This window comes from Drosophila busckii, chromosome 3R (assembly GCF_011750605.1).
Source record: "Drosophila busckii strain San Diego stock center, stock number 13000-0081.31 chromosome 3R, ASM1175060v1, whole genome shotgun sequence".
Classification (NCBI taxonomy): Eukaryota; Metazoa; Arthropoda; class Insecta; order Diptera; family Drosophilidae; genus Drosophila; species Drosophila busckii.
Window position 1 is genome coordinate 22875264 of NC_046607.1, and position 24276 is coordinate 22899539.

The 24276-nt window shown below is 40.5% G+C and overlaps 2 protein-coding genes across 4 annotated transcripts; one reads left to right on the top strand and one right to left on the bottom strand.

The window, feature by feature from the left end:
* Nucleotides 1-37: 37 nt before the first annotated feature.
* LOC108602924 (zinc finger CCCH domain-containing protein 14) lies at nucleotides 38-3780 on the top strand. Its single transcript, XM_017991266.2, has 5 exons — nucleotides 38-245; nucleotides 329-554; nucleotides 612-2783; nucleotides 2883-3152; nucleotides 3264-3780. The coding sequence occupies exons 1-5, from the start codon at nucleotides 204-206 to the stop codon at nucleotides 3488-3490; spliced, it is 2937 nt and encodes a 978-aa protein (XP_017846755.1). The 5' UTR covers nucleotides 38-203; the 3' UTR covers nucleotides 3491-3780.
* A 136-nt stretch (nucleotides 3781-3916) lies between these two features.
* Nucleotides 3917-23295, bottom strand: LOC108603693 (protein crumbs). 3 transcript variants are annotated; one of them, XM_017992716.1, is made up of 13 exons: nucleotides 22331-23295; nucleotides 14010-14354; nucleotides 11885-12880; nucleotides 10241-10528; nucleotides 9467-10008; nucleotides 8714-9258; nucleotides 8551-8656; nucleotides 7524-8496; nucleotides 7284-7466; nucleotides 5489-7225; nucleotides 5309-5433; nucleotides 4842-5252; nucleotides 3917-4780 (listed from the first exon to the last, which is right to left on the bottom strand). In XM_017992716.1, exons 1-13 carry the CDS (start codon nucleotides 22602-22604, stop codon nucleotides 4550-4552), a joined length of 6756 nt encoding a protein of 2251 aa, XP_017848205.1. In that variant the 5' UTR covers nucleotides 22605-23295; the 3' UTR covers nucleotides 3917-4549. The 3 variants fall into 3 exon arrangements, with proteins under 3 accessions (XP_017848205.1, XP_017848207.1, XP_017848206.1); XM_017992718.1 differs by lacking the exon at nucleotides 10241-10528 and adding an exon at nucleotides 11649-11792; XM_017992717.1 differs by lacking the exon at nucleotides 10241-10528 and having other exon boundaries at nucleotides 4550-4780.
* Nucleotides 23296-24276: the final 981 nt, after the last annotated feature.

Genomic DNA, 24276 nt, shown 5'->3' on the forward strand with positions numbered 1-24276 from the left:
GTTACTCACGTCTGTGAATGTCATAAAAAATACCGAATGTTTGTGAGCTGGTCACACTCTGTCACCGTCTACCAAGTTGCTATATTATTTTTAGTGATTCTTTTTGCTGCATTTTGTGCATGTAACAAATTGAGTACGTTGATAAAGTAATCGACAATAAGAAAACTTGATGCAAATACAATTGGTGCAAAGCATCAGCCAACATGGATTGCAATCTTGGCAGCGAAATTGGGCAGAAAATGCGGGTAAGTTAATTTCGCTTTCTTTTCGATGCGAAAAATCAATGAATTCGTAATCAATTATTTCGCAATTAAATGCACCCAACCAGAGTGCGGTGAAGGCGAAACTGCTAGAATTAGGCACAGGCGGCTCTTCCGGCTTCATTGACGACGAGCTTCCCGACTACGTAATGGTTATGGTGGCTAACAAACGCACCAAACAGCAAATGAACGCCGAGCTCAATCTTTTCCTTGGCGAGCAGACAGATCTCTTTGTTACGTGGTTGCATGAGGTGCTGCAGAAGTTGCAAGAGGTCACGCTACCGGCTTCCAGTGGTAAGTTGTGCATGTAGACCCCTTTTGTTTATTGATTTAAACAATAAAATTGTTTAGCAACCAGCAAGAAGCGCAAGTCACGACAGGCCGAAACACCAAAAGGGAAGGAGAAGGAAAAAGAAAAGGATAAAAAGGGAAAAGACAAAAGGGACAAACGAGCGCCTCGAAAATCTGATGAAGATCAGCTTAACAACAGTGCAGAAGCCAAGTCTAGAACAGGAGATACAGTGCCGGCTATAACTTCCATAACCGATGTGTTTGCCGAGGAGCTGCTGGAAAAGGCCAAAAAGACACTTGACGTAGATCCTGCACTTAAGGATGAACTGCTCAATAAGAAAAAGAAACGCAAGTCGGAAAACGCCACAGAGCAGCCGCAGCCCGAAACCGAAGCTCAGCCTGATGTACCAACCACGTCAGAGATAAGCTCAACTACCACTAGTGGCAATCGTGAAAAGGATTTGGCTGAATTAGCTGAAATACAACGGAAAATTTATGCAGCTAAACAACATTTGCGTAAAATTGGCGAGCTAGAGAATGAAAGCGATGACGACTTGGAGGAGCTGGAGCAGGAGGAGGATATACTAAATCTTAACGAACAGGAGGAAACTCCCGCAATAGCGACGAACGTTACACCTGTAGTTCAAACACGCAGGGTCAAGAGTCCCATTGTCTTCAATAGAACAGCAGAGAAACCCAAAGTTTCCTGTGAGGCCGGAGCGCAGCGTCCTAGTGAGGATCGGCGTTCAGTGCATGATCGTCTGGGCAATAAGGCAGCGCAGCAGCCTACACCGCCGGAGCGTGCGCAGCGCACACAAAAGAACCTGGAGCTCTATGTGCCGGCGCATCGACGTCGCAGCGAGCAGCAGCCGGAGCAGCAGGAGCGCAACCAACGCAACGAACGCCAGTCAAGTCGTAAACATGAGCCTGTGCGCAGCAGTCGCCGCTCCTCGCGCAGTCCCAGTCCGAAGCAACGCATAGGCTCACGTGTAATTGTGGCTGTCAATAAGCCTCCAGTGCCATCCGATGATGAGGATATACTGGAGAAGCCCGTGAATTCAGTAATCAAGATAAAGCCGCGTCCGCTTGTATCGCCACGCCGGCAAGCCTGCAAGAATCTATTGCTACGTGCCGTGGCAGACGCACAACGCTCCACTATCTTGGCCAAGACACCAGCAGTAACAACAACAACAACAACAACAAGCAAGCAGCACGCAAACAACGATGAGCCCGAGATTATAAGCTCTACGTTAGGTAAGAGGCGTTTAAATGACAGCAACGCTGTTGTGCCTGGCCAGGAACTATTTCGCCGCAGTCGCCGTGAGCTGTTGGTTAATGTGCTGCAAAGAGACAGCAAACGTTCGAGACGCAGCGCAGATGAAACGCAAACGGAACAGCGAGCACGTGTGGACGAACAGCAGCAGGAAGGACTTGAGCAGGCGGCTGAGTATGTACCCAGCTTAAGCGTTGGACTTTTTGAAGAGTACGTGCCGCAGCTAGGAACCAACGTTGAGCTAGAAATTGATATGCATAGCAGCTCTGGCTTAAACACTAGCAACAGCGCCAAAACACAATTTGTTGTTACCCTAAACGGGGATAAGAAATTGGGCAACGCTGCTGCCGCTGCAGCTGCTGCGGCCTATCGTAAGCGTTCAGCCAAACGCACGCCTTCACCACAAGTGTCCTCCACCAGCAATCAGACCACAGCAGCATTGCCTAGCTCAACCACAAGTGGCAGCAACAGCGGAAGACGCAACAGAACCAAGCGCCCACACAGCTCGTCACGGTCTTCGCCTTCCACATCAAGCAATACACCGCCACCACGCACCACACGCAGCTTGCAACGCAGCGAAATATTGCGACAGCCAAAAGAAGTTAAAAAGCTAATCATTAAGAATATAGCCGATGATGATGAGGATGATGAGCATCAACAGCCGCCAGCTACCTCACCGCCAAAGCGCGCCAGCAACAGAAAAGCCAACGGGCACAAGCTGGAGCAGCAAACTCGCTCGACTACGCCACCACTGCCCTCAAAGCGAATCGAAGACAAAGCTGAAGCCGCAACAATCACAGATGTGCCAACAGTGAAGGCAAAGCATACACCCATACGCTTTAAGCTCAAGCCGGAGGAGGAGCTATCGCCGGCCAAGAAGCGTCGCTCGGGCAGCAAGGAGCGTGATAGAATCTCTATACGTCATGCTGAGGATAAAAAATATGACAATTTGCCAGCCTGTAAGCAGCAGCGGATTATTCGATTTATATAAAGTTTTACTAAATATTGTTTTTGATTTCTTTTATGCTCTCTCTCTCTCTCTCTCTCTCTCTATATAGTAAGCGCCGTCAGCGTTGACTCGGCTGCTTTAAAGGTGTCCAAGCCCAAGGAACGCTGCAAATATCATCCAAATTGTAGCAAACAATTTTGCGAGTTCTATCATCCGACAGCGCCTTGCAAATCGTTTCCCAATTGCAAATTTGCAGACAAGTGCATGTATTCGCATCCCAAATGCAAATTCGATTTGTCCTGCATAAGTATTGATTGCAATTTTGCGCACACTGGAGCACGCGATCTCAGCCATGTGCCGTTGGCAGCGCCGCCTTTATGTAAGCTATAACTAAAACTGATTGAAAAACGGCTTGCTAAGTTTTGTCAAAATCATAATCAGTTCAACGAACTTTTGTATGCATAACTATAATTTTTTTTATATTTTATAGCCTCGCATGTGATACCCGTGCAGAACTACAAATCAATTTCGGCACCGGTTACGGCTACTACTGCAACTACCATGTGCAAATATTATCCGAGCTGCACCAAGGTCGGCTGCACTTTCTATCATCCAAAGCCGTGTCGCTATGGCAAGAATTGCATTAACAAGCTGGAGTGCATCTTCTATCATCCGGAAATGCAGAGCAAATTTAAATGGGTCGCCTCCTTGGGCTAAAACACACAACACACTTCTGCGCTTCAGCATTTATTTTGTAGCGCTTTTAGCTATGCTGAACTGCTAAAATTAACAGGCAACTGCAAATCAATTTTTAAAACAATCTTCTACATAGTTAAATAATTCATTTGCTTACACAAATATTATACTATAAATAATATTTTATTAAACCTTAGGCGTTAGGCATATTAAAAAAAGAACCATAATACATCATTAAAGAACGAAACTGTTGTCGATTTGTTGCATTATTTTATAAAGCATCTATAAACAACACAAAGCATAACAAATCTTCGCTAATAAAAAAAATAAATAAATAATTGCAATTATATTTGCAACGAATTGGAGCACAACATTTGTTTTCATTTTCAATTTCTGGTTAAATCACAAGGCAACATGTAAATTTAAATAATCTTTTTATTTGTTTTGCAAAAATTGTCGAAATATATTTAATATAGTTATTTTTGTTTGTTGTTGTTGTAAGTATAGTACAGTCTCTTATGTTTACGCTTACAAATTGTAGGTCAAAAATATTTGATTTACTTAGTAACTATATATAATATATACGTACGCTTTACTCAGTTTTAATTCACTCATATAAGGCCACTGTTAGGTATGGTATGGTGTATAGGGAGGAGGCTTAGTTTAGCTCAGCTAATTAGAATTTTTTAAGCAAGCTTTCAATTAATAACTATTTACAAACAAAATACTCGTACATACAATTAGATTTCTTTTAAGGGCTTTGCTTGGAATGCAACGTATATGATTCTCATTAATGTGCAGCACAATTTTGATCGCAGCTTTTCGATATATAGAGCGAGAAATACTGTATATCTCTAAACTGTAACTATATAACGACTATAAAGTGGATTGCAGACTATAAACTACTTACTACAATAAATAGACAACGTTATTTATATTAAACTAACTAAAGCGTAGGCGTCTAGTGTACTTGTTGAGTGAAGTTGCTTGGTTTAGGCACCGTTAAAACTAAAGTCAAATAGTTTTTAGTGTGTGTGTGTGGGCGGATTTAGCAAATATCGTTTGCTGCAAGGGGCAGCATTAAATAAGACGCTCCTCTGGCGGTGGCTTGAGCACATTGTCCATCTCCAAGCGTGGATTGCAGTACTCCTGTGCGCTGGGGCTGTAAGTGCCGCGTGTGGCGCGCTTATTACGTGCCATGACCAAAAAGGTGCCCAGCAAGGCGCCAGCAATCAGCAGGAGAACAACAACCACAGGTATGACTATAATGGCAATGTCTGTTGTCGAAGGACCATCATCCTTGGCCGTAATCTAAATAGAAAGTAGAGCAGTGAGCTTGCATGACGCTTAACTGATTTGCTGTGAGACTTACCGGCGCTGAGCAGTTTTTGCCCGTAAAACCTTCCGTGCAGTTGCAGTAGTAATCAATCTGCATGCCGCAGTCCTCAATGCATTGTCCGCCATTGGCACAAATGCCGGGCTGCGTGCAGGGATCTGTGAAATTGCAATGGGCACCGCAGTAGGGTCGCTGGCAGCTGCACTTGAAGCTGCCCGGCAAATTACTGCAAATGCCAATGCCGCCGCAGTAATTGCCCTGCGCACATTCATTAATATCATTCTCGCAGTGTACGCCCTCAAAGCCGGTGGCATCGCAATGGCACTTGTAGCCACCCACCATATCCTCGCACTGGCCACCATTCTGGCAGGGATTCGAGGCGCATTCATCAATTTCCAGCTCACACAGGCGACCAGTGTAGCCCAGACTACACTTGCAGTTGGGTAGCTATAAAGAATAAGCAATTAGTTTAAGACATTTGCAGTAAGTTAGTTAAAGCTCACGTTATTTGTAGTAAGACAGAGACCGCCATTGGCGCAGGGCGTTTGCTCGCAGAACGGCGTATCGCAGAGTGGACCCTCGAAGCCCATGGTGCAGCTGCAGGTAAAGTTGTTGCCAGTTTGTGCATCTGCAGAAAGCATTCAATTTAATATTTGTATTAAGATTTAAGTGCGTGCACTTACTGAAACCATCTGCACAAGTGGAGCCATTGCGGCAGGGCTCATTCTCGCAGGTCAATTGCTTGAGCACATCGCACTGCGGTCCGGTGTACTCCTCGGGACAGTCACAGTGGAACGCTGCTATGAGATCTGTGCAGTTGCCACCATTGAGGCAGGGCCGATTGGCGCACTCGTCAATGTTTTGCTCGCAGTAGCGACCCTCGAAGCCGGGCTGGCATTGGCAATAGAAGTTGGCCACCTGGTTAATGCAGGTGCCGTTGTTCTCGCAGTGCGTGTCCAGGCACTCGTCAATGTCTGTGGCGCAGTCGTCGCCCTCATAGCCTGGCTGACAAGTGCAGGCGTATTCCTCAGTGGGCGTGGTGCATTTGCCGCCGTTCTTGCAGTCTGCCTGGAAGCAGAGTATGCAGCCCTCGGCAGGACGCGTGGAGTTCAAACGGAATTGCGCCTGCAGCTGCACCGAGACGTTTTCTGTGGGCGGATAGAGCTCCGCATTGGAAAAGTAGGGCAGCAGCAAATCGCCAACGCGTGCCTCACCCACGCAGCCCTTGAACTGTGAGCCTTGCTGCGCGGATTGCGTAGAGCCGCGCGATTGACGCGACTCGGGCATGCCGCCCAGATAGACTGCTGTGCTGCTCGAGAGCAGCTCCTGGAAGGCAGCCTGATCGATGTCTGTGGAGAAACCAGGCGTAGGATCCACCATAGACTCCCAGCCCTTCCAGCCGCCTTCCAGTTTGCCCGCATGTGCGCGCAAATAGATGCGACTCCATTCGCCATCCGTGTTCTCCTTCTCAAAGCGTCCCGACTCGCCTATGTGCAGCTGTGTTAGCTTCCAGGTGACTGTAACACGTCCACCGCTGGCGCCTATTTCGAAGAAGCTATCCTGATTGTCTATGAACAGCAAAGTGCCGCCAGCGCGCGTTCGATAGGCAATCTCTATAATGGGCTTGAGCAGCGGCTGCTTGCCCACTGCATCCTCCGGCAGCTGCTCCTTGAAGTAGGAGAAGGCCAGCGGCGCATGCTCCTGTCCCGTAAATGTAATGTTAGTCAAGCATTCATAGCCGTCGTCCAGATTCTGGCATTTACTATCGCCTGGGCAGGTGACCAGCTGGCAGAATTCAATTTCCTGGCAATCCTTGCCCTTGTAGCCATTGGGACACTTGCAGCTGTAGTCGTTCCAAGTGTTGCGACACTCGGCATTATGCTTGCAAGGATTCTTGCGGCACAAATCATCGGACACCTCGCCAGGCAGCACCGAAGCGCGATCGATGCTAACAGCGCCAAAGGGTTTCGCATTCACATGCACATCGGTTACATTCAATGGATACATTTCGACAATCATATTAAGCGAGCCGTTGCTCACTTTAACATCCTGTATAATGCCCTTGAAGTAGTCCTTGCTGTCGTCCACATCCTTAGGCAGCACACCGGGCAGCTGGCTATCCTCCACGCCCGGCTCAGTGCTCGCCGGCAGCAGCGACTCGCGCGTTGGCGCTGGTCCACCCAAGTAGAGCACCTGTGCGTCCAGCAGACCTGTCGTCGACAGCGTCTTGCGGAAGTACTCGGTGCCATTGAGCTTGACCTGCACCAAAGTTTGATTGCGCACAACCTCAATCAAATGATTGTAGCCATTGTCCAGCTTCTGTCCACCCACTGTATAAGCCTCGGGCGTGCCATTGAACTGCATGCGGACGAGCAGCTCGCCGCCATGCAGCTTAGCAGCCACATAAGAGTCGCCCACATCTGCAGGCAAGTTAAAGATAGTTAAAAATTTTATATTTGTTAGCTTAGAACGACTTACTCTTCGTGGGCATTTTGCGTGGATCGCTGCCTAAATAAAACACCTGCCCAGTGGGCTCACGTGTGCGTATAAACATGGATATGTCCAGTATGGAGCGTATAGCACGTCTGGCTACATCTGTAGTCTCCACTATGACAGCGGAGTGTGTGGTATTCTCATGTCCAAAGGTAGCAGCTGTCATATCTGTAATGCATTTAAAATTTAAATATGCGGTACATTGAATCTGTTAAGTGCACTTACTATGCTGACAATTGTGTCCGAAGAAGGGTCTGGGACAGTGACAAGCGAATGTGTGCCAAAGATCTGTGCACTCGCCATTGGAGCGACAAGGATTTGGTTTGCACTGCTCTGTGCGTGGACAACCGGACTGCACATAGTTGAGCGTAGTATCCGCATCAGTATAATTGTTATTATGCGCATCTGGGAAGATCCATTGACCATTTACTACCACATCCTGCATGCAGCCTACAAAGCTTGAAGGCTGATGCGTCAAGTGGCGCAAATACGACTTGAGATTGGGTATAGTGCCGCCCAAATAGGTTAAAGGAAACGAGGGCTGACTGTTGTTGGCAGTTTCATAGGAGCCCACTGGGAATATAGCCTGCTCATCATTGGCAGACAGCACCAAATGTGAGGTATTGATAGCTACAAATACTTTATGCCAATTGCTGTCGTTTAGCTTGGAGCCTATAAAGACGCCCTCCCATTTGTTAAGCAGCGACGAGTGCAGATTCAAGCGTCCATTGATAAGCTCCAGTATGTAGCTAACAGGCTCGTTCTGCCCGCCGGAAGTGCCAAAGGCCAACACGCCATTTGGCAGCGTAGTTTTGAATTGCAAATTAATATCGTAGCCCTCCTCACGCTGCGTTTTAACTGTAATCAAGCTGCTTACTACCATTGAGAGTGTGGTAATCTTTTCGCAGGTGTCGCCTTGGAAGCCATGCTCGCAGCTGCAGTTGAACAGGTGTATAGTTTCGTTTACCAAATAAGGACGACAGGTGCCGCCATTGAGACAGGGACCGCTGGTGCAGCCAATCAAAGGCACTGAACAGTTCTTGCCACCAAAGTTGGCATCGCAATCGCAGTCGTAGTCATTTATTTGATCGATGCAGGTGCCATTATGGCAGGGATTATAGCGATCGCACTCGTCTATGTTGATTTCACAATGCGTGCCCTCAAACCCGGGATCACATTCGCAGCTATAGGTGCCAATCTATACAGAGAAACATAAGTTAGACGTACTATATGAAGTTGGGTACAAACTTACGCCATCATTGCAGGTGCCATGTTTGCTGCAGGGATTGCTTTCACATTCGTTTATATTAATCTCACAGTTCTTGCCTATAATGCCAGGCACGCATACACATTCGTAGCTATAAATATAAATGAAATAATATATATATTAATTAAAAATGAGTGCGTGGACTTACCCGCTGGCATTTTCATAGCTAAACGGCTGACTAAACACACGCGGCAAATCCGTAAATCTGCTTAGCTGATATAGCGTCGCATTGGAGCGCTCCAGGCAGGTGCTGTTATACTGACAAGGATTGCTCTCGCATTCGTTGACATCCTGCTCGCAGTTCTTGCCCTTGTAGCCCGCATGGCATTCACACAAATAGTCCTTGACCTGATCTATGCACTTGGCGCCATTTGTGCAGGGATTCGAAATGCATTCATCAATGTTTAGCTCACAGTTCTTGCCCTGATAGCCAGTGCCGCTGCAGTCGCAATGAAAGCCGCCCAGCTCATCAATGCACTGACCATTGTTCAGGCAAGGCGCGGAGATGCAATCATCAATGTCAATATCACATATGCGTCCAGTCATGCCCGGTATGCAGTTGCAGGTGAAATTATTAATCATATCAATGCAGGTGGAGCCATTGGAGCAAGGATTGCTAATGCACTCATCAATATCAATTTCACAGTTCAGTCCTTGATAACCAGGCTGACAAACGCACTCGTAGGCATTAATCTGTGGCAAGAGAGATGAAGAGTGATTAATAAACTAAGCAATGAATTAGCTAAAGCAGCTACTTAGCACTAATTCTAACTAACAACAACACAGCTATTCTGAACAACTCACTTGTCTCAATATGCGATGCTTTCCGTATTTAAAGAAAAACAACTAATTACACTTGATTAACATGCAGCGTGTTGACTGACAGGCGTAGCGCACTTACCTTGTTGTGGCATGTGGCACCATGCAGACACGGATGACTCAAGCACTCGTCCACATCCGAGTCACAATGCACGCCTGTGAATCCCGGCGTACAATAGCATTTATAAGAGCCCTTCTCGTTCTTGCAAATGCCATTGCCACAGATTTTGGGCTGCAGCGAGCACTCGTCCACATCGTTGGCACAATTGCGTCCCGTCCAGCCGCGCTGACACTTGCACTCGTAATCCCCATTGGGCAGATCGAAGCACTCGCCATTGTTTTGACACGGCTGTGTGGCACATTGATTGCACACCTTGTTCTCGGGGCAAATGCATTGATTCTGCACACACAGCATCGGCTCCTGGCAATTGTGTGGCGAGCAGCTGTCCGGCTTCTCGCAGCGATCGCCGCTGTAGCCCACAGCGCAGTAGCAGTGCGTGCCGTTCATGGAGCAGGTGCCGCCATTCAGGCACTTGCCATTGGTGGCGTTGCAGTTGATGGGCGCCAAGGCCAGCGCATTGCCGCCATCGCTGCTGCTGCTGCTGCTCTGTTGACAGTTGTAACCTGCAGCGAAAAACTTTTGTTAGTAACTAGCGTTTCAAATTAGCGCGCCAAGCATTAAAACTACACAAGTTTACATATTTACAATTACACACAAGGGTTGCAATACAAAATGATTAAACTACTATATAAATCAATTGCAATTAACGAAACTAAAGGGGCAGGCATGCAGCATTTTGTAGTGCAACCCTTAGTGACTGTTTTGGGGGTTGGGTGTTGGGTTGGGGGGCCAAACCTGTGTATCCTTTAGCACATATACAGGTATAATTGTTACTATATCCTAGACAGGTGCCACCGTTCAAGCATTTTTCTTGGGGACATGCATTCAGTGAGGCCGAGCGTTGGGTTGGTGCTTGTTGTTGTTTATTGTTTTTTGTTGTTGTTGTTGTACTTGTTGTGGTTATTAGCGGTGTTTTGGTAGTAGTTGTACTAGTGGTAGTTGTTGTTGGTATAGTTGTTGCTATTGTTGTTGCTATTTCAATTGTTGGTAGTGTCGTTGTTGGCAGGCAATGACCAATGGGGCCTACATAGATAATTCACATAGCCATTTTGGGGGTATAGGATATATATACAATACAACCGTTAATTTAGCATATAGTAGCAGCGTGTACAGTTTTTTTTATGTGTGTGTGTGTGTTAAAGCGTATAAAAACATTAGTAAAAAGCATTTAAAATAAAAAATAATTACTAGCCATTGCATAATTAAAAATCTAGAATAATAAAATACCCAATTTACAATGCTAATCACTTAGTTTACAGTTATTTTATTCACTGCCTCTTTGTTTTCTGCTTTACATTTGAATTGGCGTTCTAAGCACAATAATAAAATTCAATTCAATTCTCTCTGTTGTTGTTTATGTTTAAATTTAATACTTATTTAATATAAGTATATAGCAATTATTTATGTATATTATGCTAACAACTCGTTCACAGCTTGTTTAATCGCCAGCAGTCCACACACAACTGACCAGCAAGTGAGAGAGCGACTCACACAACAGTTTGTGCTCTGAGTCTTTCGTTTAACAGCAGCTCGATCGAGCGCTGCTGCGACTAAAGCAGAGCATCGCTGCTTTGTTGCTGAGAGAGCGCAACGTATAATGGGTGGTGGGTGGATATTTGTTTTGACTGCATTAAGCGACAATTCTCTGTTATTAAATCATTCAAGCTACGCTCTCTTGTTGTCAAGAGCGGAGACTTTATGAAGAAATAATTATAGAATGAATGTATGAATTATACTGATCGTTGCTTTAAATATAAAACTATTCAATCAATGATTTCTAATCCTTACTTATCCTTATCCTTAAAATACAAGTTTAAAGCAGAAGTAAAAATTATAAATTATTGATTGAATTGTTTCATAATTAAAGTAGATTCGCCTTCGAATTGTGCTCAAAAATGCTAAGGCATCTAAGAAGAAATAGAAATAACAAATGCCAACTTTATAACTAATTATATCAATTGCTTGTGAATTTTATTTTAGTGTTTAGAACGCCACAATCTGCTTAATAAATACAAAGAGCTTGAGGTAAAGTGACTGTAAATTAGAGTAATTTTTATAATTAATTTAAGCCTTTTCATATCTACAATTGCAACCATTTTTGCTTACTTAAGCCCAACTAACTACCTCTTGCCTTTGCACCTACTTAATTTGAGCTCACAACGCTTGCGCTTGAGCCACTCGGGCGATATGTAACGTTTCTTTTTGGCAGCGGCACACAAAGTGCCAGATGCATCCACATCCAAGTTCTCAAACAATTCAATTGCAATTGGCAGCTCCGAATTGGTAGCTGCAGCACCAAATTAACCAAAACCCAAAGAATAAAAGAAACTCAAACTAAGCATGCGCCACACCATGAGCTGAATATTGTGGATAACTCACCCGATGTGCCTGGCTTACACACACAGACGCCGCCAATGCATTCCGAGTCGATGGGACACTGTTGCGCACAGCTGGGCCCGAGCTGGCAGAGCTCGCCGCTGTATTCCGGCGCGCAGATGCACTGAAAGCCAATGGCCTTGTCCACGCAGGTGCCGCCATTGAGGCACTGCGTCGTCTGGCAGCTGATGGGCTTCTCGCAGACCTCGCCATGCCAGCCGTCAAGGCACTGGCAAGTGTACCAGCCATAGGTGTCATAGCAGCGTCCACCGTTCAGGCAAGGATTCTTCTCGCACTCATCGATGTTGGTTTGGCAGAAGGCGCCGGAGTAGCCAGTGCCGCTGCAGTCGCAGCTGAAGCCATTGATGCGATCTATGCAGCTGCCATTGTTCTGGCAAGGCTGCGATGCACACTCGTCCATGTCGATCTCACAGCGTGCGCCCGCATAGCCTTTGGGACACTCGCAGGCCAAGCTGTTGCTGCCCGCCAGCACCACGCAGGCGCCATTGTTCAGGCAAGGACTCGCCTGGCAAAGCGGATGTATGTTCACCTCCGTCTCGCAGTGCTGTCCACTGTGCGTGGCATCGCAGAAGCATTGATAGTCGCCACGTGAGTTCTCCAAGCAGCTGCCGCCATTGCTGCAAGGATTCTTAGCGCAAGGCGAGCCATTGTCCTTCTGGCAATTCTTGCCCGAGTAGCGCGCAGTGCAGCGACATTCGTAGCCCTCATTAGTGGAGCTGCAAGTGCCGTGTCCCATGCAAGGATCGTTCAAGCAATAATTATCCTGCACGCGCGTAAACTGCTCATGCTCGCTGCATGAACCCGGGGTCAAAGGGCATACACCAAACACTGCATTCTGCACCGTCATCGAGCCATTGACAAACTGCAGTCCCGGTCCATCCAGCAAACAGCCCGAGAAGGAGTTGCCCAGTATCAAAATTGCAGCCTCATTGCCTATATCCTGATTGGTCAGAAACTGACTGTTGTACGTCGAGTTGGCTGCAAAGTAATAAATTCATTAGTTATACACAACAGTCACGTATTTTGAAACTGACGTAAACAAAATAGTTACACGTACTGCAAATCGAACTGCATTCAATCACAGTTTTAATTTAAACTAAACTATTTAACATTTTATTTGCCTTACTTAGTATATTTTTTATAATATTTAAGCTGTCTGCTGAATTTATTGTATATCACATTTTGTTTTAATGTAACAATAATCATTTTTAATTAAAATTTAATTATTTAAAATTAACCCAACATATTTTTTATAATTTTTGCGCTGTCTACTTTATTTATTATATGTCATATTTATTATTTTAACTAAGCTAAAATCATTTTTAATATAAATGAAATTATTAAAAATAATCCAATATATTTTTTATAATATTTACGCTGTCTGCTAAACTTATTTTCTGTCATATTTATTATTTAAATGTTGCTATAATCATTTTTAATTTAAATTAAATTGGTAAAAATTAACCTTATATATTTTTTATAATATTTACGCTGACTGCTAAAAGTATTATATGTATTCTTTATTGTTTTTCTAGCTATAATCTGATCTAATTTAAATTGAATTATTTAAAATTAATCCAATATATTTGTAATAATATTTACGCTGTCTACTAAATTTATTTTATGTCATATTTATTATTTTAACGCTGCTATAATTAATTTTAATTTAAACGAAATTACTAAAAATTAATCTTATTTATTTTCTGTTAATTTCATTATATGTTTTCTTTATTATTGCTATAATCTGAACTAATTTGCATTAATTCACAATTTTAATTTAAATTTAAATATTTAAAGTGTAATTTACTTTGCCTAATATTTATTATTTATACTATACTACTATACTATTTATTATTTATTGTTTTAATGTAACTATAATCATTTTAAATTTAAATAAAATTATTAAAATTAAGCTAATATATTTTTTATATATAACCCTATCTGCAAATTCATTTATGTTTTCTTTATTATTTAAACGTAGCTATAATCTTATCTAATTTGACATAAGCTCATCAAATATTTCGCTTTAGTTAACTAACTAACTTTAGCTAGTTAATCTAGTTGGAAAATCAACCTGAAATTGAGTTGAGTCGTCGTTGGGACTTACCAAATATAATTGCCGCACGATCCACATGCAAATAGAGATTACCATACTCGTATTTGAATTGCAGCGTATGCCAGCGATTGTCCAAGAGCTGATAGGGCAATTTGACGTCCAAACGATTGTTGGGCCCAATGACCGCTGGGCCGGCGAGCGAGACTTGCAGAAAATCGTTGAGCACTGAGATTACAATTGAGTTTTTATTATATTGCTGGGCGAGTATTTCGCCGCCACGACACGAGCGAAAACTAATCGCCGAGTGATCCCAAATGGGCATGGGCGTCAGCAGGCGCAAATAAGCGGAGCCATTGAAATATGCTTCCTTGGTGTGCACCTCAACGGCGGCAACATCTGCAAAAAGAAACAACAAAGCGTAAGAAAAAGTTGTACAAGGCCAGGCCAACAGTTGTTAAATGCTAATCGCATGCAATTTACTGAGAGGGGGGGGTGGGGGTTGGGCAGTAAGACTTCCTCGATTGAGCCACATGGCAATGCACAATTTAGGCTTCAATTGGCTTACAAATAGTTGTACGAAAGTGTTTAGCAGTTGACCAAATTAGAAATGTTGTTGCCTCGTTGTTGCTGTTGCTGCTGCTTGTGGCACATTAAATCAACTTTCATTTGCGCTGGCGGCGCAGAATCTATGCCCACCTTAGAGACTCCCAACCACACACACACACTACTTGTCTGTCTCTCACATTCATTTCCAAGTGCTTTATTTATTTTCTTTACAAACAAAACGAAACACACAAACAACAACAAACATTGCTAACGAGCACTTTGCTGTTCGCTTGCCGTAAAAAAAAGGCAAAAAAATCGAAATATACTACGCGATTTAATTTCTACAGCGCTCAGTTTTTTTTTAAGGCCTAACTGAACAAGCTGAAATCGCGTGAAAGAAAGTTGCATTTATGCAAATTTATTAACATTTCTTTTCTTACATTTTGAGTAATGTTTAATAAAAAGCAAAAGTGCAACAAGCTGGTTTCCGTTTTTATTAATAAACGTTACGCTATATCCGTTTTAACTAATGCTTTTATAAGCATATAATTAAATAATTTAAACATGCTCAATGCTTTAATTATTTATAAAATTTACTTTATATGCGTTTAACTTCATTATATTCAAAATATTTAATGCTTCAACTATTTATTTTGCCTTCGTTTAACTTCATTATAATTAAATAATTTCAAAATATTTAATGCTTAAACTATTTGTAAGCTTTAGTTTATATCCGTTGAACTTCATTATAATTCAAAAATTTCTAAATATTTAATGCTTCAACTATTTATAAGCTTTAGTTTATATCCGTTTTGCATTATAGATTTAAGATAATGTTTTTATAAGCATATAATTAAATAACTTAAACATGTTTAATGCTTTAATTATTTATAAAGTTTAGTTTACATCCGTTTTGCATTATAGGAAATATTAAATATAATTTGATAATAGGAAACTTATATTTTTAGCTTATGCATGAATTCATTGCCATTTTAATTTGTATTTCATTAATACAATTTGTTCTTTATGTAGTTAATACTTTAATATTTATAATTTATTTACAGCTTATGCAATTTATTGTTGGGCTAACAATTTACTAACTTAACATTTGCGTACGTTTGTATTTTATTTATCAGCACAGCTTGTGATATAAATTAAATTTAGCTTATCTTAAAATAAGCAAACGTCAGCGCTGTCTGCAGTCAAAGCTCTTGAATTGTTCAACACACACACATACAAATACACACACATGTATGGGTGTACAGCTAGTTTCAATGGCATTGCTTAAGAATATTTGTTCACAGCACTCAGAATTTGTGTTAAGTGGCCGCGGTAATTGTCATAAAACTAAAATTGGCATGTACATGAGCAACAATAATAAAAAAAAATATGCATAAACAAATAGCTGCTTTATTTAAGTTTTTCTGTCATGTCAGCTGACGCTTAAGCTGTTGCTCTTTTGGCCTGGCCCTAACTGGCGGGCCAATGCGCTTATGTTAGAAACCAGACCTCGAACTGGCCACCCCACCCCACCCCACCGCAGTTTAAACATTATGGGGCCATCGATTTTGTTTAGCATTTTATTTGTATTTCTGTTGTTTTTTAAAGGCGATTTACATTTGCCTTACATTTGTGTTTAGACTGCGGGCCAGACTGACCAGCGGGGCCAGCAGCATTATCAAAGCCTCTAAACATTTTTTTTTGTTGTTTTTGTGCTATGCGTAGGCAAGTAAACGAGTCAGTTTAGTAAGCCGCAGCTAAAGTAGCTCATAATTATATTATGCTCACGTATGAAACTGTGCAGAAAAATATAAATAAAACGAAAAGTAAACGCACTGCATGCGCTGAGAATTTTAAACGGGGCGTATACTTTATGCAAAGTAACTAAGGCGTAATATTTACTTGTAATTTTAACTATAATAATTTATTTTACATTTAAATACATAATTTAAACAATTTAGAGTGCGCTTTTCTAAGTAAGTTTGATTATTTCAGCAAATCAATTTAGTTTTCTTTCTTAAAAATTCTTTAATTAGCTATTTTTAATTTCCGTCTATTTGTTATTTGTTGCTCATTTAATGAATTCACTTCATTAATTTGCTATCAATTTTATTTTAAATATTATTTTATTTTTTATACTGCGCTGCGCCTTAAGCTTGCACAAATTCTTCAAAAAAATGCCATTTAGAAAACGTAACGAACATTTGCTAATTATTTATGCCAACTGTGTAGACCTCGACGCGCTTTAAAGTTAACTTTGTCTAACAGCATTTGGCCTTTTGTGCTGCTTTGGCCGTAAACGAACGCAACGGAAATTTCATAATCATAAATGTACACGCGAAAAAGAATTTTTTGTTGTTTTTTTTTTGGTATTATGAATGAATCGACATTATGACAACGTCTGTGTAGCGATCTTGATTTAAAGCCGCACACAAGTCAAAAGCGAGCAAATTCTTTTGCTTTTTATTTTTAGCGGTAACACATAAAAGAAACAGTTGTTAATAGTCTTTTGTTCGTAAGCGTAAAACTTGCTTTAGCTTAATGATCTCTAAGATGGCACTTCCCAAAATGGGCGTGGCACACAGCCATTTGCATAACTTAATGAAGAACAGTTGAATGTCTTCAACTTTGAAGTTATAGTGACAGCTTTGAAAGTTTTAAAGCAAAGAATGTTTTAAAGATAAGACAAAATGTTAAGCATAGCAGCAAACTATTAAAATTTAATTTACTTGACTTTCCAAAAAGTTGTAGCTAATATTTATTTATATTTAACTTGCTGACGTGGTTGCTTTCAATCAGCGAATTAAATAGTCATAAGTTTATTTATTTGCAAATTTTCGCATAAGAGACGGGAAATGCAATTTTCGGTTTTTTTGGAAAGTAATTTATGCATGTGTAATGCGCGCTAATTAGAAAGTATAAACATATAAATAAGCATAATATTTTGTTGAATTTTCGATTTAAAAGCCAACTAATAAATAATTATAAAATTTTGTTAGATTTTCTATCTAAATGGCAACTATTTAATTAGATTTTTAGCAAGCTGTGCTACTTAGCGCGCGTTTACTGTAGCATCCGCTCAGCACAAACAGCGTACATTACATTATAAAGTGTCGTTGCCACGCCTCTTAATGCAAGGTGGTGGGCGTTTAGACCTAGTTAACAATATAGTACACTCTCTGCCTCTAAGTTGGCATGTAAATTAGTTAGCTCTCAGCTTTTTGCCTCGTTGCAATTGCCACATTCTGCAGCAGCATGACTAATCAGCAACAAAACCTGGCTCACACACACATGCATACACTCACATATGTCGGCATTGCATGTCTAACGCTGTTTGCAATTTCCAGCGCGCGTGTTTTTTGTTTTGTTTTTTGGATTTTCTTTCGCGGCAGCTTTCTAAGCCAAGCGTTAGCTTTTGGGCTGTTGCAACTGCCCCGGCAACCAAGTCAACACCCTCGCCCAAACACCCACAACAAAGCAGCAACACCCTCTGGCTATTCAAAGTGGCCACAACAAAATAAAACGTTGCCCAGCTGAAAATTTGTGTGCATAAGTAAATTAACTCTAAAAACAGTTCTAGCAACTTAACTAATGCTTTATTATAAGCTATTCATTTTATTTAACTTTTAGTTTGCATTAGTTTGCGCTTTCATTTAACATTTACAGCGCTTGTTTGTTGTTTATTTTTTTGGTCATACTTCAATTGCTGCGGCATTTGGTTGCCTCACAGTCCGCAACCCACACACAATAGCTTATTAATGTTTATTGTTGTTGTTATTGTTGTTGCTTTTAATTTTTGCTCTAAATACTTTTAGCTGTTGTTGCTGTAACAAAACGCCTACAAAAAAAATAAACGCAATTTCATACTAACTTTTATTTTGTTGTTAATTTTTTGCTGTTTAACGGATGCTTGGGGAGTTGCATAAATTACAGTCGCTTTATTAACAAGTAAACGAATTTATTAGTAATTTATTTCGAAATTGTTTTAATTGCATTTTAATTGTTGCTGTTTTCATTTCGTTGTTACATTTGTTTGTTATCTTTATGCTTCACAAAAAAAGTGAAAACGTGTCGCGTTTGAATTTTTTTGTTAATTATACTTTTGGCGTTAATGCGATTATCGGCGTATATATATAGTATATGGCAAGTTAGTTATAAATAGCAGCTTATTAATGTTGTTACCTGTGAAAAAACAACTTGGTGGCTTTACTAAGCTGCTATTGTTTGCAACTAAATATTTGAGGTAAGCCACAAATGTTTTAGGCATGTGAAAATGCCTTTAAAATTTCCAATTTCCACAGCTAATTTTCTCTTATCTGTTGCATGTCTTTGTGGTTGAGTTGACTACACGCAAGATTCCTAAAAGAATCTCTTGTTCCCATTGTGCAACAATTTTTATGTTTGAGTGCGTTCCCCACCCCCCAACCCCTGTCGACTTGGTAATCAGTTGAGCAGACACCTCACAAAGTCTTTAAATAAAATGTTTGTTCCCACACAAATTTCCGCTTGAGCTTCTTAGAAATACCGCACGCTTAAAATATTTAAATAAATACGTCAAGTCAAGTTGTTGTGCACAATAGTAAGCTAATTAATTTTGATAAATAACAAACAGTAACGCCTTGGGAAGTGTTCACCCACTTTAAAGTGTCGCCGTGTCAAATTGTTCAAGTGACTAGCCCCACCCGATTTAGATTTAGGCCGCTATATACACACACACATACTTAGTTATATTTCTGGGAACAGGCAAATGCAGTCAACAGACGAAAAATAAAAAACAAACGCTTAGAATTGGGCACAAATGTGGAGTTTGCTGCTGGCGCCGACGCAAAGCGCGACCTGAGAACCCGTTTTAAGTTTTGTGGCAACAACAATTGAGCGCAGCCGCCACAGCTAGAGGTACATACAACTACAAAGAGAGCAAGAAGCGAGTGAGCGAGCTGAGCCCTTGTTGCCTGTTGGCCAGACCCGTTCGCCAAAGTAGCACAAAGCAATGAACTGAACTGTTGTTGAATGCCTGAGAATCTTTTCCGGTGCTTGTAGCCCGTAGTACCTAGAGCGCTATGCCCGTAACCGTATTCATTGCTCAAGCCCGGAACAGACTGCGCAAACAACAGTCGAAAAAGCAACAGCTACTGGGCTTGCAACATGGCTGACTCTGGTGGGCGTTGCACTCTACGAAAATTGAAGGCTAAAACACAAAAAGTTATTGTTAAAAAGAAAGACAAATTCTACAAGCAGCAGAACAATGAAACTGTCAATACACTTGAAGAAATAAGGCTTAGCTTCAAAAAAGCTACACAATTTATGGAATAAAAATATATTTATAATATAAATATCTGTATTTTAAGTATTACATTCTATCTCTTCTAAAATTTATTTAATTTTTAAATGTATTTCGAATTATTGCTCTGAACTTTTCCTTTAAAGCTTTTATATTCTTCCTTTTATATTAAAATATTTGAATTATACAAATTACATTCTATTCAAAAATGTATATAATTTTTAAATATATTTCTTTCGTTCTGTTTCTTTTATATTAAGTATCTAAATTAATTATCTAAATATATATATCTAAATATCTACTCTAAAATTTATCTAATGTGTAATTTGATTTATTTCGAATTCCTCTTTATTTTAAACAATAATTTTTGTATTCATTCATATTATATTCTATATTATATTCTATCATATTATATTCTATCTATTCTAAAATTGTTATAATTTTTAAATATTTCGAATTGCTTTGCTTTTTTATTTTTATATTATTTCTTTCTGTTTCTTTTGTATTAAAATATCTATTCTAAGATTTATCTAAATTTATTAGTAGATTTATTTCGAATTGCTCTGAGCTTTCCTTTTATAAGTTTTGTATTTTTTTGCTTTTTCTTTCATATTAAAATATCTGAAATATTGAATATTATATTGTATTTAATAATATAACTTTTATATTCAATTCCTTATATTAAAATATTTGTATATGCATATTTGTATCTATTCAAAAATATAACTAATTTTTACATTCAATTCGAATTGCTCTGCGCTTTTCTTTTATAACTTTTGCATTTATTTAGCAACAATTTGCTTGCTTTTTATTGTGTACACCCACAATTTTCACTTTCCTCTGGTTGATATCAAATTCGCTTTGATATTTGCTGCTGTGTGGCTTCAATATCAAACGTACGGATGTGACTTTTTGTTTTAGATACAGATACAAACGCTCCCAGCTGTGAGTCAAAGTTGATGTTGGTTTTGGTTTTTGGTTTTGGCTTTTGGGTAGACGCAAACGCGTTGCGTATGCAAATAGGCAGAGATAAAACGCAGCTACGTGCTGTCAGCGATAAAGAGAGGGAGACTGAGAGACAATGAGACAACAACGCCCACAATTTAAACAACAAAAAAGAAACAACGAAAAAAATGCACATAAAAAGCGAAAGTATCTGGCTAATGAGTATTTGTTTATTATGTGTTGTTTTGTTAATAACATTTTGCGCGGTTTGCGGTCTTCTCAAGGTGCTGGGCTACGGCTCAATCGATGCAGTTGCTGAAAACTGGCAACGTTGTGTGGCTTAAATAAATATTAGAAATATTAGAAAATTGTCGCTTTGTATTTCCAGCAATTACACATAACAAAGCAATTTTTTTCATAGCTAGCACATTATCTAAATGTAGTTACTGCTACTAACGACATGCGTCAGGGCAGGCGACATAAATTATTTAGCTGCATACAAAGTTTATGGTAGTTGGGCCTGTTTCTAAATGCGACACACGTTACGGCCGATTGCACTTTAACACTTGACCAGACCCCGTGAGGGTTTGACACACCCGCGACCAAATCCCGCGGCCTCGGGGTCAGGCGCATTATTAGCGCTAACAGCACAGCAGGTAGACAGGTAGGAAAGGTAAATTTTCCATTACCTGCGCGCAGCGATTTGTTGTTCTTTTGTAAAATGATGGATGCATTTCCATGGAAATATGCGTCATGGCTGGCAGACGAGGCGAGACGAGTTTATGATTAGAAGAGAAAAAAACCAGTTTGGTTGCAAGGGCATTTCCCAAGTGCAACAGCGTTGCAAGCAGCAGCAGCAGCACATAGATAATTTTACAACAATTTTAACAATTATGAAATAGTTGCTCGCTGCTGTTGCCGGCTGCTTTAAACTTTGGCTCAGAGATAAGATACGCATGTGTGCGTTTCATATATTGTAAATAAATAAACAAAAAAATTGCGTTTTGAGGTCGCTCTCTTTTGCACAATCAGCAGCAAGCGAACAAACAATGAAAGCGCAATTGCTTAACAATTGTTTGTAACGTTTGTTATAGTAACAGCATTTCCTATATATGTAAATAGTTAAGTGCATATATGTAGCTGATCATGACAGCTGTCTAACAAACTCATGATTAAACAATGAATTTTCTCCAAGATTTATGAGCTGTCTTAAAGCTTTAACAATAAAAAACGTTAATAGCTTCGCACTTAACAATAATAAATTACACGTGCCCATATAAATGACTCAAACGCAAAGTTATGTTGGCTTATCTTTTCGGCTGACTAAACAGTTTGCCAATCTAAACCCTTATGTTGACCTCTTTAACATAGCACATTGTTTTTGTTATCGTTTGTAAACAAGCATTAACAATAATGCATTGCACTTTACAAAAATTCTAAAAGCTCAGCAAAATATTTGAGCTGCCAAAGTGTCATATTAATAATTGTAGTCAATGTTTGCTCAAGTTCTTTTACTCTTGCACACACACACAGACACACTGGCACTTTTACTCTCTCATACGCTATCTCTCTCTCTTTACGTCCTTATGTGCGCACTCACCTGTTGCTAAATAAATTAATATGAAGAGAAATATCCATTGGGGCGCTGCTACTGCGCGCTTGAGCAGCGACGCTGATGTCGACGTCAGCGCCGACGCCGACGCCGTTATTTGAGCTGAGATTTTCGTGCGCGCACGGCTCTGTCGCTGTCTCTGTTGTTTTGTTATTTTTCGCGCATTTTGTTGTTGTAGCCGCTGTTGTTGTTGCCGTTGTTTTTGTAGTGTGACGTGCTTGTTGCTGGCGGTTGATGTTGCTGACGCATAAGTTAGAGCCATGATGGTTTTTTTTTTATTATTGTTGTTGTTCGTTTTCGTAGTTAAATTATTGCTACGTTATATAGGGTTTTCTACGTTTCTTTTCGTTATTTTCTGTTGCACATTGATCTCGAGTTTTGCTTTATTTCGCTTTATTTATCTTTCGTTCTTTACCACCTTTTTGCAAACGCATACATGTGAGCATGTGTGTGTGTGTGTTACTTGCACTTGGGCGCTTAGAACAGGTTTTAGTTTTCATCTACATAAAAAAATACAAATTGCGCGGCTGCTGTTGCTATTCTTTTTTCTTTTCAACACTTTCGCACGCGACACTTTCTAGTTTGAATTCGAAATTTTGAGCACACGAGAATTATCTGCAGCCATTATTAATTTGATTTACATATTCGTATTCACGTATTGGGAAGAACATTTACACAAGCGCACTCGCTCACACATACACACACAGGCATACGTAAGCCAGTGAGTTGGCTTAAATGCGTTATTGTTGTTGTGCTGTGCTTTGGTCACCCGTTTCTTCTGCTCTTGTCTGCCCTTTTGAACTGCATGGGCTGCTCCACCAATACACGCGCGCGTTGCCTTTGCATTGGCTAACACCAACACACACAAACACCTGCGCACGTTAGCATAGAATGACCGACCGAATGAAAACCGTTTACGTCGACCGCTGCGCAAGCAAAACACGTCAAGCGCGCACAAGAACTACAGGTGAAATGAGTTTACCTTTTGAAAATGTAACGGCTGTTTATTAAGACTCGTGCGACAAGTGCAACAATACAAAATGCAATATGTGCGAGTGAGATGCTAGTCGCGCAACAAGCCTGTGAGTATTATCCACAATAATTTAATGCGGCTGCAATAGGTGTGAGCGCGATGGAGCGTAAGTTCGAACTTCGTGTGAGCGACGCAGCAACATCGGTTCGTGCTCAACGCAACAAGTTAGCGAGTATTATCGGCAATGATATAGTGCGAGCGGTGCAGCGTTATAGGCTGCGAGCGAAGTAGCAAGCGAGACACAAGTAATAAAAACAAATTGGCAAGTATCATCTGCAATGATTTACAAGTGACTAACAAGGCTAACATAAATAGCTGAAAATGTACTTTTGGTAAGCTTATTTATTATTAAATTATACTGCGAGATTAAAAAACTTAATGTTTAAATGTCTCGTGTGGCAATTTTCAATGATTACAATTTTAATAAACTGTTTTCAAACTTACGCGGTCTGCTATTTGGCAGTATCACAGAATATCGATAGCTTTTGTATAGCGCTCACTGTTAAGAGATAAATGCTACGCAATTTCCTCACTGGTACTGCGCGCCATCGTTAGATTTAAAATTTATGCAAGCTTTGCTACTTAAAATGAAATACGTTTGGCAGCACATTTGTTTAATTTATTTAAAAAATACAATAAAGAAAACAGTCACTGATGTAATCATGACAATCTTTATAGTTTAAAGTATGCATGCATAATGAATAATTATATAATATGCAATGAATATTTATATGCATATCGCTCTCGAGATTTTTCTGATATCTCAAGCACCCTCACTGTATAGTGCAGATGACAGCAGTCAACAAGCTTTCAATACACACACCCCTAGCGGCATTTTCATCCGGCATATAAAGTTATATGTTAACACACACACGAAGCAAAACAACATTAATGTTGATAT

Bases quoted from the DNA above. Each gene is read 5' to 3' on its own strand.
- LOC108602924 (XM_017991266.2), top strand. From the start codon at position 204: ATGGATTGCAATCTTGGCAGCGAAATTGGGCAGAAAATGCGG. The intron at 555-611 runs GTAAGTTGTGCA...AAAATTGTTTAG, and splicing joins CACGCTACCGGCTTCCAGTG to CAACCAGCAAGAAGCGCAAG. The intron at 3,153-3,263 runs GTAAGCTATAAC...TATATTTTATAG, and splicing joins GTTGGCAGCGCCGCCTTTAT to CCTCGCATGTGATACCCGTG.
- LOC108603693 (XM_017992716.1), bottom strand. From the start codon at position 22,604: ATGGCTCTAACTTATGCGTCAGCAACATCAACCGCCAGCAACAAGCAC. The intron at 9,259-9,466 runs GTAAGTGCGCTA...CTCTTGCCACAG, and splicing joins GTGCCACATGCCACAACAAG to ATTAATGCCTACGAGTGCGT. The intron at 7,467-7,523 runs GTAAGTGCACTT...AATGCATTACAG, and splicing joins CGGACACAATTGTCAGCATA to ATATGACAGCTGCTACCTTT.